The sequence below is a fragment of the Metopolophium dirhodum genome, chromosome 6 (genome assembly GCF_019925205.1).
Source record: "Metopolophium dirhodum isolate CAU chromosome 6, ASM1992520v1, whole genome shotgun sequence".
Classification (NCBI taxonomy): domain Eukaryota; kingdom Metazoa; phylum Arthropoda; class Insecta; order Hemiptera; family Aphididae; genus Metopolophium; species Metopolophium dirhodum.
The window spans coordinates 27425261-27440055 of record NC_083565.1 but is presented as its reverse complement, the minus strand read 5'-3'; the positions used below and the strand labels follow the sequence as shown (position 1 = coordinate 27440055).

Genomic DNA, 14795 nt, shown 5'->3' with positions numbered 1-14795 from the left:
GGTGTGATATCTATTATGCAACTCTATACTTAAAAGTGAATATTTTGGAAATAATATAAGGCAAGTTAAGATAATTATAATATATAGACTAGTGGATATGGTTAAAATGAAAAGTAAGGATGTATAAGCATATTTGTGCTTAATTCAAATATAATAAAATAAATGTTGTATTATTTCTAACATGAAATGTACTGTATCAACGGTCAAGTCGAAATATGATAGTTTTATTTTTGCATTGAGTGGTCAAACTATACTCGAAGACGACGTCTAAGACACTTAGAGTCGATATCCTTTATTCTCCTTAGTCAGTATACCTACTAGTTACATACATTTATAATATCGTGTGACATAAATATATAATTTTGTGTATGTTGTCGGGTAATCCTCTGAGCTGAATAAAATATATGTAGATCTACCTATTTTAATTGAGATATTTTTATATATGCGTGTTTAAGCTTAGGTACTATGCCAGTGACAAGTGTGCCGCGGTTCAATATGGGTTGGGATTAGGGTGCCGCGAAGGAAAAAGGTTGGGAAACGCTGTACTATGGTCTCGTCTAAAGAAATTTAACTATCGAGATGATTATTAGACATAACAATTTTGTAGTAGTAGGTATAACCAATTGATGAGCGATGTTGTACTTTTGAAAATACTTATTAGGGTGGATGTATTAGAGTGTTTAAATGCATCTATTCGACTTAGTATTTTGTAAGTATGTCTTTTATGTGTGAGTGTGTCTATATGTAATAATGTATATTCTTTAACTAGGTGTCTTATATTGATATGTAAGCTGTATAACAAGATTAGATGTGTGTGGTGGTGTATATATATATATATATATATATATTAAACAATACAATATAATCATTAAGCACCCTTTATATTTAAATTTAAATTTAAATGTACCCATCGTGAATATTAATATAATTCTAAAATGATAGTACGGTACAACCATACAGGTTTTAAATTACATCCATAATAATATATGTATCCTATATATCCATAGGTGTATTATTATCCAAGTGATTATCACTTATTTTAAATATTAATACCTTTTCAATGCATTTTTTTTTTAATTTAACTTAATTTATGTATTAAAGATGTGTAATAACATAACTTTTAATTTAATTGAAAAAATTAATACTTTACTTAAATTATATAAGTTTAAAACTATCATTAACTTGCCCAGCTGTGAATTTAGGTAAGTAATATTATTTTATTTGTTTATAAGTTGTTTTTAGCAGTTTTTAGCATTCACAATATATTGTGCATAACCTATTTACTTGAAATACAACAATATATATGGTATTAGTAAAATGCGTCTGTGAGGTTTATGACCCATTCCGCGTTATATGTAATGAATCGAATATCTTGGATTGTCATTATTTAAACACTATTTGTATGAATTTGTATGACCATTTTTGGAATTTGTATGCGACCCCCTCCCGAGTTATAATCGAAAAACCAATTTTCCCGTGTCCCCCGGTCCCCTTCATCGGAATTTTCTACTTTTTCCTACGCGAAACAATTAAACGCTATTTGTATGAATTTGTACGACCATTTTTGGAATTTGTATGTGACCCCCTCCCGAGTTATAATTGAAAGCATACACAATATATCGTGCATAACCTATTGAAATACAACAATATTTGTATTAGTAAAATTCGTCTGTGAGGTTTATGACCCGTGTAATATTCCGTGTAATATGTAATGAATCAAATATCTTGGATTGTCATTATTTAATTATTTATGCTGAAACCATACCTGTATAAAACCAAACTATGACTAATTATTTAATATCTACTAGAGATGGCAAGATATATCCTAACTTGTGATGGTAATATACATGTGTTTTACATTATTTGTGAAGTAAATAGGTGAACGGGTATGGTTTAAGCATAAATACCCTCATGTATTTAACGATAATTGGAGACAAATATATGATTTCTATGTTACATTGATGGAAAATCATAAAAATATAGTGGTTTTGACCGACGTGCAATAGATTTGTGTATTTTGAGATAAGTATAGTGATGAAAATCAGTGAATATTGTATTGAGAGTATAGGTATGTATTATATTATATAGCTGACGACTGAAGCTCTATGAATACAGTTTTTATGATGTTTAATTAAAAATAATAATAACTTTTAGCAAAAGTATTTATGAAAATACCGGTTTTTAAAGGTAATGTATTAGTTATATACACCTATTTTTACAGTGAGATTATGATAATTGAACACATTTTTATTGAACTTATGAAATGTTTACATGTTTTAACATAATATAATGCATGAGTCATAAAACTTGATAGATATCTAATGCGATATGATTGATGAAATTATTTGCAGACTATAGTTATATGTAGTTATTAAGATTCTCGATATTTTAGACAATATGTCCTTGACATAGAAATTATATTTATATAAGATTTTATCGACATTGTAATATCGAATATGTATATATGATTTAATGTGGGTTTTCATAATATCATATTAGGTATCGCATATTCATGTAGGTAACTATAGAACTAAGTGATGGGTCGATAATAGTTTTTAGTATTATTTTTTTTTACTTATTGTTATAAATATATAATATAATTCTCACTACACTTGACGAATAATAATAACAATAATAACAGTTAAAGAGATTTATTTTTTCTCGTATATACCTATAATCCATGTATGTATATATTATAAGCTATGATTTTAGTCTAATGTAATCTCATACAATATTTCAATGTATATATAATTGATTAAAAATATAAGTATCTGTAATATTATTCAGGATAGGTTAGCCTGATAGTATTGTGTATATAAACATACAATAACAAGAATGTATGTATGTTCCCTCATATATGCGCATTGTAGCATGAGCCTGTATGGAAAATAACTAATAATATGAACATTTTTAAATGTTAAATTGATAACGATGTTGGTGTAATAGGTAGGTACTACAGATGTGACGTTAATTATTGTATATTTCTAAATTTAGGTAATAAACCGCATAAATTATCTGCTGAAATGAGAGATATTGTTAATAGTTCTTAATTTTATAACCTATACAATAAATTATGGCGGTGGTGTTATTATATGCCTGTGTGTATGCACACGGTAAAATAAAAATATTATACAAGTGATATGACTGTTGTACGTATGTGCTGATAAAATATACGCATCGGTCACTTGAGTGATATGTAATTTGTTGATATGCAAGCACACATAAGTTTTCTCATATGTAAGCGTGAAAAAATATGTTTTGCTCGAGTCAGGAGTGTTTCGTTGGTGGTGACTGTGTAATTGTGTGTGTTTTTCCCGTGTACATGCATGAATTAATTTATATATTATGTCGGTCAGGTTATTGATAATATGTAAGTTGTTGTATGCGCGTTCGTGTATGCGTTTTCTCATGCACAGGTATGAAAAATATAGAACACGAGATTAGAGGATCGAGGGATCAAGGATAAGTGATAGGTAATGATTAAGGATTAGTCATCAAGAGAGGTATATGTTTAATAATAATATGGTAGGTGTGATACATAATGTAAAAAATAAATATTACACAAGTGATATGGCTTTTACTTGTATGTTTCTCTCATGCGTTCTTAAAATATATCAATTGTTGATTAACAATAGTTAAGGTTTTATTAGCACACAAACATGTCGATGCATGACTAGTCTTGATGAATGTTGTTTTTCTCAGATGTATTACATAACAATTGATCAATACGATGTTTGATACATAATGTATCCGTTGGTTCGAAAGTATAAAGGAGATTTGAAAATTAATATGCCGTTGGATATATAATATGGATGAGGCATCATATAAGTTTTTATATATTATTACCTAGAAAATGTTGAAATACCGAGAATTGTATGTTACTCAGATAATGATACAATTTCATAATCCATTTAATGGATAAGTAAGAACCTTGTAAATATTTATTGTAAACCTTAATATTATTTTAATAATTGAAAATACTTTTTATACATCGTGTCTTTTTGTTTCATATAAATTATATAATTCCCTATAAATATTAGAATAATCTACGCCTCACATTGCGTAGATGCTGGTGCGGCGTGTTTGGCGAATGTTGATTGAGACGGCTGTGGTGTAACCTTATGTAGCATTATTACCAATAAATAAAAAACTTTGTATCATGATCGGGGGGGGGGGGGGGGACGAGCAGTTAAATACAATATATCCAGGAAGAATCGTAGGATCCTATAGATATAAATACCATAGGTTAGGGGCAGATATGTAGATATCAGAACCTTAAATAATATATTTAATATCGTAGAAGTGTGTGATTGATGGCGTGGGGTATATGAAGAGCGGGAGGGGGGCTGGGGGAATGTCGTATACGTATGACGTACACGGATTGAGCCATCAGGTATATGGTATAATGACTTATGAATGATTTATTATTATATTGTCCAAAGGTACGCGTGTACCACATATTTGATGAAACCCAAACAATGAGTTAAATTTGAGTTCAAATTGTCGCATTTAGAGTGGGTATATTACTAATAGAACAGTAAATTATAGGTAATCGAATACCGATGGTGTAACGATTATCGTCATCGACATCGTACATTACTCCCTACGTTGAGCACGGCTAATATGCTGAGTGTTAGTAATGACAAATGTGTATATATGTAGGAAATATATATTATGCTGACACGATGTTTAGCTCACATCGTGTAAATAACCGACCGGGACGCCTGGCGGTAGTTAGTTATGTTAGAGTCTACGGTGAGGTAGTCGATAGAATATGGTCGGCGGTTGATAGTTGGATGGTCAAGAATGAAGAGTCATAGTCGGCGGTCGATAGTGGAACTCGAGGGCTGACAACGACCTGAAGAGGACCTGCGGACGACCAGCTCAACCCACATTTGGACATCGCCACCCACGACACACCATGGCCCGATCGGTAGCCCGGAGTTATAATTTATAAGTATACTTTCGATGTTGTAACTTGTAGTAGATAATAATAATACATTAATATTCAGATATACATATATATATATTAGGTTGAGTACTTGGTTCACATAAGGTAACCCTGATCCCTAGTAATAATATCACACACCGAGGTCGAGTCTCCGAGACCTCGTTAATATAAACAGAACAACACCTGAACGGGTAAGAGCCCAGGTGAAGAGGAGACGTTACAGTAGTTAACCTCTATACTTTATTTGAACACTATGTTAATACCAAAATACACGGATTTGTAGAGGCTCTGTTGGACTGACAACGACTGACCCGCCTTGGGGATGAGCGCTGTGGCTCAAAAGTGCCCATGCAGCGGAATGCCATATTATACGTCGACCGTGCTCGTTCATACGGCAGATACATGGTTACATATATATGTCAAAGAAATGCGTATATTACAAATACTTATATTACTAATGAAATGGGTTTATAACACTATAGTCCAAAGTAATTGTAAAGATTTAAATTTGCTTTTTTGTGAAGGTCAGTTCAGTTTAACAATAATTATAATGAAAAAAAAAATTACAATAAATAAAAAAAAATAAAAACAAATTACACTTGATTGTCTTCCTGAATATCGTTGGACTGTTCTGTTTCTGGTATTTCAGGGTTGTATAATTTTATGGAAGTTTTTCTTAATCTAATAGTTAGTATACTAATAGTAAGTATTGTTAAAATAATAAAAATTACAATTATATGAACTTTAATGTTTAGAATCAGTGAAGGTTATGATGAAATATGTGAAAGTTTACTTAACTCAACTGCTTTATTAGTAGGCAGTTAGTTCAAATTTTGAATTAGGATATAATTTGTGAGGTTCTGAGGAATTATTTTCCTGACAATTTCCGTAAGTATTTGTGACGTTAAAAAGTCTTAAACATCATAACTAGTAAAAAAAAAAAATTACTTAAACATTTAAAAATTATAATAAAACGACTATACTTCTACTTATAAGTGGTGAATATTATAATATATACATATTTGTATATAAGATTTGTATTTTACAACTATGTTAATCTAAATATCTATTACATTTTAATAACATCGTAAACTTTATGAATTATGGTTTTAATGTATAACACCAGTATTAGGTAGGTATGTATTATGTATTTTTGTAATAAAATTATGGTATAAAATATAATGTATAAATTAATGAATTAGATTGTTAAAAAAGTTTTTGTCTAAAATTTTTATAATTTGGTAGTTTTGCTGTAAACCACTTCAATTTTACTTGAATTCAACTTTACTTAAATTATCGAACTATTTGGGTACGATAAAAAATGCTAATTATTACATTATTGAAATAATTAATAATTATACAAGAAAAAAGTCAAAATTATGTCAAATTTTATTCCATTTAGGGCCGGTTGTACCATCTCTACTTAAAGTTAACCGGAGTTTAATCGGCCGAATTTGCTCGGTTAAATATCTGTTATCAGCTGATTAAGCTTATTCGAAGTTTAACCGTAAACGGCACAACTGGCCCTTAGTGTACATTATAGTATATTCAATATATTATATATACAAATATGATAATATGCAAATAATATTATAATTCGACTAGGCTACCGTAAAATTGGGTCAGTGTTCTATTCGTAAAAAAACGAGTTGACTGGTCCAAATTCCTTGCGGAAAAATATCTCTGACACTATATATTTCCGGTAAAAATCTGGTACATCATAATATCTCTGACAAAATGTCTATTTAATTATAACACTTATAACAATATATAACACTAAAGTCATCATTAGACAATATTTTAAGAATACTAGAAACTTTTAAATGCTAATAATTCAGTAACGATCAGTCTTTTTGTTGGTAGACATCGGTTGATTTTTCGTCAAGTAACCTGGTGACTAAGAAAACGAAAACACAATATGAACATTGCTATGAGCGTCCAGCTGTGCACACAGTAGCGAGAGGGGGCGACCGGTTGTAATGACTGGAGTTGGCCGCGGACAAAACTGACTGACGGAAAATACAACGGTGACGGTCACAACGGTAGCAACTGACACTTCAGAGACAGCCCGTGCCAAATTAATGGCGACTGACCCGATGGAACAGCGGCGGTTCCTACAATGGCGGTTACGGCGACCCGGCGGTGGCAACTGAGCCATAATGTACTGAGTGCAGGGTGCCGAGACGGCCGCGGAACCGACGGTTTTTCCTACGTTAATGCTGGCGGCAACGGCCACGGGTTGGCCGGTTGGCGGGTTGGCGGAGGCGGTGGATAGCTAAATTTTGAAGCCGCAACGCAGCAAGCCATCGGCGGTGGACCCCAAACATCGAACCATGCAGCTCCGACATAGTACCGCGGCAACGGCGGCGGTGGATGGGTGAATTCGTCAGCGATAGCGTGACTCGCCGGGGGTGGTGGCGTCTGCGTGCAGTACAACGCGGGTCCCAAATAGAAACGGCCGTTGGCGGCGGTCGGGAACTTTGTGATCGGCGGCTGCAGCGTCTCGACAGGGGACGTGCAGCTATCGCCACACTGGTTGGCCACGTCCATTGCCACGGTTTGCACGACTTCATTTGTCTTAAACACACAAATAATCACAAAATAATTATACCATATTGTAATATTATATTCACCCTCGTGGCAAAGGATAATTTTCAAAATTGTTCAAGTACTGGAGAAGTGCAGACCTACAGATGTGGCAAAGTTAAGTTTTTTGATCAATACCATATTATTATTAGGTATGTACAAAGGTGGGCAAGTATTGATACCGCTCTGCCCGTGACGGATACATGAATTAAGAGGGCCGATCAAGAAATGTCACAAATACCAAAAAACATATCACCATTATTACAAAATTGAAATATAAGATGATCATTGAAAAAAATTAAATTCTCGTAAAATTAAATTGCTTTAAATACATATATTTTACTATTTAAAATATTAATGACGGACACTCGGTTATATTTTATTGATTTAAAACTTATAAAATTATTTTATTTTATTTTCATTTTTGTATGTGGACGGGTCAAAAGCTCAATAAAAATGTAATATGAGATGATTAGTAATTTACAATTGGATTAAATTCTTAGTAGTTAATACACATTTATTAAATAGGTTATACATTTTTATAAATCAACCCGGGAACCACTCAAACACACATAAAATATTTCATCAAAATTGGTCCAGCCATTTAGAAATGCATAAAGGACAGACAAACATTAATTTTTAAACAAATTATTTAAATATACATTAAACATAATATCAATAGTTGAACATGAAAATAAATCAATTTGAAATATATTAAATAATTACCTCTATTCATAGGAGAATTTCGACTGTAATTGGTAGACGGTAATGGTACATGAAAATCTGTTGATTATTAGAAAATTAAATTGAAAATCTAAAATGTAGCCTGATCGATCGCAAGTAGACATATTAACTGTTGAAGTACACAGATATACAGAAGTTAAAATGTAAATAATAATATAATCGGATATATATAATATAATAATAAGTATAATGATACGATGTACAATAGTGTTACGAGGCGTAATATAAATCAACGACTAACTATGTATACCCGGCTACACTACGCAGGACATATAATATGCTGTAGTATATAAAAATGTAAAGTCAGCGTCTGATGAACTACAGTGTGAATATATTACTTATACACTACATTATATAGGGTGTTTTGTTTATAATTCCAACATTAACAAATTTAAATCAGTTTATAAAAGTCTTTAGGCGTTATCAGTTGACACAATCACATACACTAATGATCAGTTAATACACAAGATCCTATTATGCATACAATTTGAAAATTGCCTATTTCCCTTGAAAACTATCCGTTTGCAATCCTCATAATTCAATCTTCGTACGAATAATTTGTCGGCTTATCAGAGGTTAATTTATAAATACGAAATAAAACCTACACGAATGAGCATACAAAATTGCGATTTTGCATTGATTTTAATAATCATGGTTACCTTAATACAATCGTATGATATTTTATTAGGTCTAACGATATTCACGAAGTTTGAAAAAATAATTTTATTTAATAAATCGCTGAAAAGGAAAAGTTTATTGGTAAATATATTAAAATGTCGAATGACTGCCAAATTTTTAACTTAGAATTTGTCAAAAGTAAATGTAAATTCAAACTTGTCTCATATGAATGTTATGTTACCCATGGATGGTTCAGGAATCAATTCGTATGTTACTTGTAGGCAATCCAGGGTAATTTACCACTACGCGGGCTGAGAATGAAAAGATTCAATATCACAATATACAATTGTTCAGCAGAGCGGTTCTTAACTTTAATACCCAATATCTTTTTTTCAGGTTATCTTATGAATATAACCATGATTTTAATGAATTAATAAATACGATTATTATCAAATACGTTGTTAATATTAAGTATTAGACATCCACACATTTTATAAAACCCAAAAAACTGGAAAAAAAAGTGTATTATAATTAAAAAAGTTCTGTGTATAGAACATTTTCATTCTTCCAACTCAATGATATGATATACATAGAACTCTTTTCTTTTTTTTGTAATTCCATACAATATTTTTACTTTTTATCTGAGTTACCAACATATGCAACATCAATATTTATAATGAAATTTGTTTTTACATTATTTTAATGTTTAATCGAAAACAATTATTCAAAATTTGAGCAAATAAATAATTAAATTGTTTAATGTACCTATCTAATTTTATTATTTTAATTAAATTGCAGATTGAGACTACATATAATATTATAATGCAAGGTTAGCATTAACGAGTTAAAAGTTAAAATTAAGTTAAAACAATAAGTTAATTTAAATTAAGTTAGTTAACTCGTTACTTTTTTTTTTAAATTAACTTTTAACTTAATAAGTTACTTTTTTTTCAAGATTAACGTGTTTACTTCAAGTTAATTTTATTTCAGAAGTATCTAAATTAAGTTAATTTTTGTCCGAAGAATAATGCAAATTTTTTAATTGGTTTTTACTTTGATGTAAAATTTTAAATTTCCCCATGTATTTTCTTGAGTGTAAAGAAAACCTATCTAAAAAAAAATACTATGTGTCTGGAATTTTATTTTTGAAAATTACCAAATTTTAACTTTACACTAAGTTAAGTTACTTTTTTTCCAAAGTTAACTCTTAACTTAACGAGTTAACGAAAAAAATACGAGTAACTTTTAACTTAACTTAATTTTATTATTTTAAAATAACTTAACTTAACGAGTCAAAATAAATCATTAACTTGCTCAGCCTTGTTATAATGTATATCCCAGCTAATACTATAACTATATTAAGTAATATCACATTATCACATCATCGTTGACACGTCTTAAAAAACTTTAAAAATTATAAATATAAATTGGTGGCAATTGAAATTGATAACATACTAAATAAATTTTAAATTCAATTTTTAATAATAAGATAATATTATTAAGTTTATATTATATTAGGCCTACTTTTACAAAAATATTGTACAGTAGTATTGTAATTTTGGTTTTTATTGGATCATCGACATGTATTATTGATAATACCTTTTATAACTAACCAAAAATGAATAACATGACGATAGAACCTTTTCATACTCAGCCCACGACTAAGTAATTTTTGGGAACCAACTCGTAGTCGTACAAACATCCCGTTGGTAGTCAAATTAATATTGTAATGCATCTAGTCATTACATCGATACGATGAGTAGATAGGATTTGATTCATTTTCAATAATAATATGCATCTTCTCATTTATGTAACAGGGAAATGTTCTTAATGGCCCACCAAATTGAAAAAACTTTAGTACTTTAAATTGCATTCGCCTACTTGGTGAATTTATTTTATTTAACAAAAATAATGTGTGGAACCGAGGGGCAACACCGACATAAATATAAACACAGACAAGGGTCCACAGGGAAAATTCCTTTTTTGGGACTATCCACCCCTGGAAATCTATATGTGCATGCTTATATGATATTTTAATATAATATAAATTATAATGTTGTATAATTTGTATCAACTTTACTACCGTATCCGTATAACTCTGCATTGTAGTGCTTTCGTCCTTAACTGCAGCCAGATCAACTATGAGTACCATCTCATGTATGAACCGAAGAAATCTTCGGAGATTCAACAACAAACAAATTAAAGACGCACGGACTAGAAATGCGATCATTGCGTTCTGCATCTTTGCGTAAATACACTTTATTAACCAAAATGAAATTCTATCGAAAATGTTAACACAATGTTACAGACAATCCAACGTATACTAATAAACTGTTAAATTAACATTGACGAAATACGATTATTCAACACAGACAGTTTTTGTGTAGTTGTAATACGTCGTCACCATGTTAACTTACTCAAGCCAGCATAACAAAAGTATTTCATTTTCATTTTTAATATTTAAATAAATATTATAAGTTAATAATTCTTGAAGTGAAATTTTCTTTACGGCCGATATAATATGATAGTATAAATAATAATAATATATAAGTGGCGATTCGCGCACACGAACAACAAATTTTATAAATACTAAGGTGATTCGCGCCACGAAATTATAAGTTAAAGTACGGCGATTCGCGCACGACAATAATTTTATTGATTCCGCGTTAACAGTAATTAACGGGCTGGTGCTTGGGCGATCGTGGTAGGACACCCGTGGATAGAGCGTCCGGTTTTACATATTATATAACTCACAGACACAATTAAATACAATAATAACAAAAATAAAACAATACAAATATGGACATGAAGATGTGTTGTGTGTGTGTGTATGCCGGTCAGTGGCGGAATATATTATTGGCGTTTATACCTTCACCGTATTGTCGCAGCAGCGACAATTATGTATCTTAAGAATCACATATAATTTTAAAACATATTACATATTTGAATAGTTGTGAATCTGTCGGGTACTAAAAATATTATTAAGTATGCCCGGACACCAGATATACTTTACGCGCACCACTAATCACCTACCGACTCTTGTACACTATGACCTATGGTGTGTTTGTGTGTGAGTAACTCAATCGGCAGCGGTCGGGATCGCCTCACGAGTACCGACGAGCTACGTAATATGAATGTGGTGTGTATGTGTGTATTTGTGTGAGTGTGTGCTTAAAAAAACTAATAATAAAAGGTAACACGTTTCAAGTAAATAATTAGTTGCTGTATAATTCACGATATCAATAATAATGTAACTATATTAGAATCACAGCAACACAATAATATAGTTTAAAAAAAAGGTATAATATAAATAATTAATGTGTGGTCCTTACGACCAAGATAAAATATAATATTTATACGGCCCTTCTGGCACGATAATAATTAATATGACAAAAATATAATGATAAAATAACTCACAGTTTGTGGAGCGCAGTTTGGCCAGCTGGTCCTAGGTATATAATGAAAATAAGGTTTCACACACACACAAGATAAAAAAGGTGGATAAGTGGATGTCGCTCGGCTGTACAGTAGGTTACAAGTGGGTCACTGTAATGGATGGTGTTAAATTTGAATTCAATGATATAATATCATTGTATAAAAAACACGATTCTGAACGAAAACGGTCAGTCAGCCTATGATTTTACCAAGTATATTTGATGATATTATTGTGAATAAAGTAATTTATATATAACCTATTTACGTGGAGCCTTGTTTTAAATTTTCAATCCTTAGCCATAAAAGTTAAAAATTTATAAATTTAGGTTTCGATTACACTATGAAAAACCGTACTGACGCATTTGCGGTGGCCTATGTGACCGATACCGCATCGCGGCCTAATTTACATATTATATAATATCTAGAACAATATAAAAATAAAAATAAGCAATACTCAGGTGTGCGTGCGAGTGTGTGTGTGAGCCGGTCGGTGGAGGAATATATGGCGATACGGTGGTGACAATTAACAATTCAAATTAAAGTATTATCTGGCGTCGACATCCTCCCCCCGTTGAAAATCTGATTTCTCAACACTTGAATCATCATCATGCACTGGAAGGCAACATAGTTTCACTGTAGGTCGACGCATTTCCTCTCCACTTGCCGCGCGAAGAGTTACAACTCGAATAACTCCATCCTTACCTGGATGGAGCTGGGTGACTCTTCCTAAATTCCATTTGGTTGGATAATTGCTTTCTCCTCTTATTATCACTACGTCATTTATCTGCATTGGTCTTGTCTTGCATAACCACTTACCGCGCACTTGACACTGTGGCAGGTACTCACTCTCCCATCGTTTCCAGAATGTTTGCATCAGATATTGTACCCTTTTCCAACGCCGTATACCATTTGGCTCGGCTTCTGTGAGATCAATTTCAGGTGGTAGGAACATGGGCCCGCCAATTAAAAAATGCGCTGGTGTTAGCGCTTCTAAATCAGACGGATTGCTACTCAGCGGTGTCATTGGTCTCGAGTTTACACAGGCCTCTATCAGGCATAATAACGTGCTGAGTTCTCCTAGCGTGAGCCGTGTGTCCTTCATTATCCTTGTGAGATGAAATGTTGTGCTTTTCACAGCATTCTCCCAAAGCCCTCCGAAATGAGGAGCTGATGGGGGGTTGAATCTCCATTCGGTTCCTTCTCCTTCCATTCGCTTATCAATTTTTTCCATGTATGCAGTGAGCTCTTTTTGCGCCCCAACGAAATTGGTACCATTATCGCTATAAATTCTCTTACATTGTCCACGCCTTGACATAAATCGACGTAAGCAAGCTACGAAAGCAGCACTTGTTAGGTCCTCCACAGCCTCTAAGTGAATTGTCCTAGTCAAAAAGCACACAAAAACAGCAATCCAGGCCTTGATGCCGGTTATTCGGCGGATTCCGCTTCTGATAACAATCGGACCAGCGAAATGTACCCCAGTGATAGCAAAAGGCCGAGAGTATTGTACTCGATCCTTTGGTAATGGGGCCAGGAGTGGTAACAAAAACTTAGGTCTTGCCTTTACACACTGAACACAACGTGATGTTACTGAACGTGCCATTATTCGTCCTCTCAGTAGCCAATACATTCTTCTTATTTCGGCCAACAAGGCCTGTGGTCCACAGTGCAGTAATTCTCGGTGCCGATCTTAAAATATTAAGCGCGTTATTTTGTGCCTCGCTGGTAGTACTAATGGATGTTTTTGCTGTTCAGATATGTTGGAATACTCTAGGCGTCCACCGACATAAATAGTTTATTTTAATTACTTATTATAAATATAAAATAGGTAACTCACAACTCAAAAGTTTCATTGCCAAAGAAAAAACTGACACCAAATCACTTGTGAAGAAATTATCTCAGTTGTGTCTGTATTTAATATATACTTTATCATTTTGATTTAATTTGTAGAAAATCTATAATGATATCTTAATGATAAATAATGCATACTTAGTCAGTTTCTAAAAATATTTATATAGGTAATTTAGTTGTAATAATATCATCATACCTACAATTATTATCTTATAATAATTTATAGGATTTAATAAATTTTTATATAAAATTTACTTCATAATAAGTCCCTAGATAAGTTGTAATATTTTCTGTTCCTTTCCGAAAACCTCTATACAATTTCAAGAAAAACTACAGATGACTTAAATTTTTTAAATGATCAAACGCCACACTAGCTTGTGTGCGTGGATATTTTATTGATTATTGTATTTGTTATAGACTTAGATTTTCATGAAAACAAAATGCCTCGCTAATAATTAACTACTGTAAATACTATTTTTTTTTTTTTCATAGTTTAGTACATAATTTACATTTGTACATGACTTGTCGGTGGAAAAGCCAACTGAGGTAACCCTCAAAAACCAAATTTTACACAGCACACTAAAATAAGAATAACTTTGTTCCAAATTAA

At 31.9% G+C, this 14795-nt stretch overlaps 1 protein-coding gene across 1 annotated transcript; it reads right to left on the bottom strand.

Moving 5' to 3' along the window:
- Positions 1-12878: 12878 nt before the first annotated feature.
- Positions 12879-13964, bottom strand: LOC132947615 (uncharacterized). The gene has a single exon (XM_061017901.1). It carries the CDS (start codon positions 13962-13964, stop codon positions 12879-12881), a length of 1086 nt encoding a protein of 361 aa, XP_060873884.1.
- Positions 13965-14795: the final 831 nt, after the last annotated feature.

Excerpts from the sequence above, each read along its gene's own strand:
- LOC132947615 (XM_061017901.1), bottom strand. The coding sequence starts at position 13,964 with ATGTATTGGCTACTGAGAGGACGAATAATGGCACGTTCAGTAACATCA.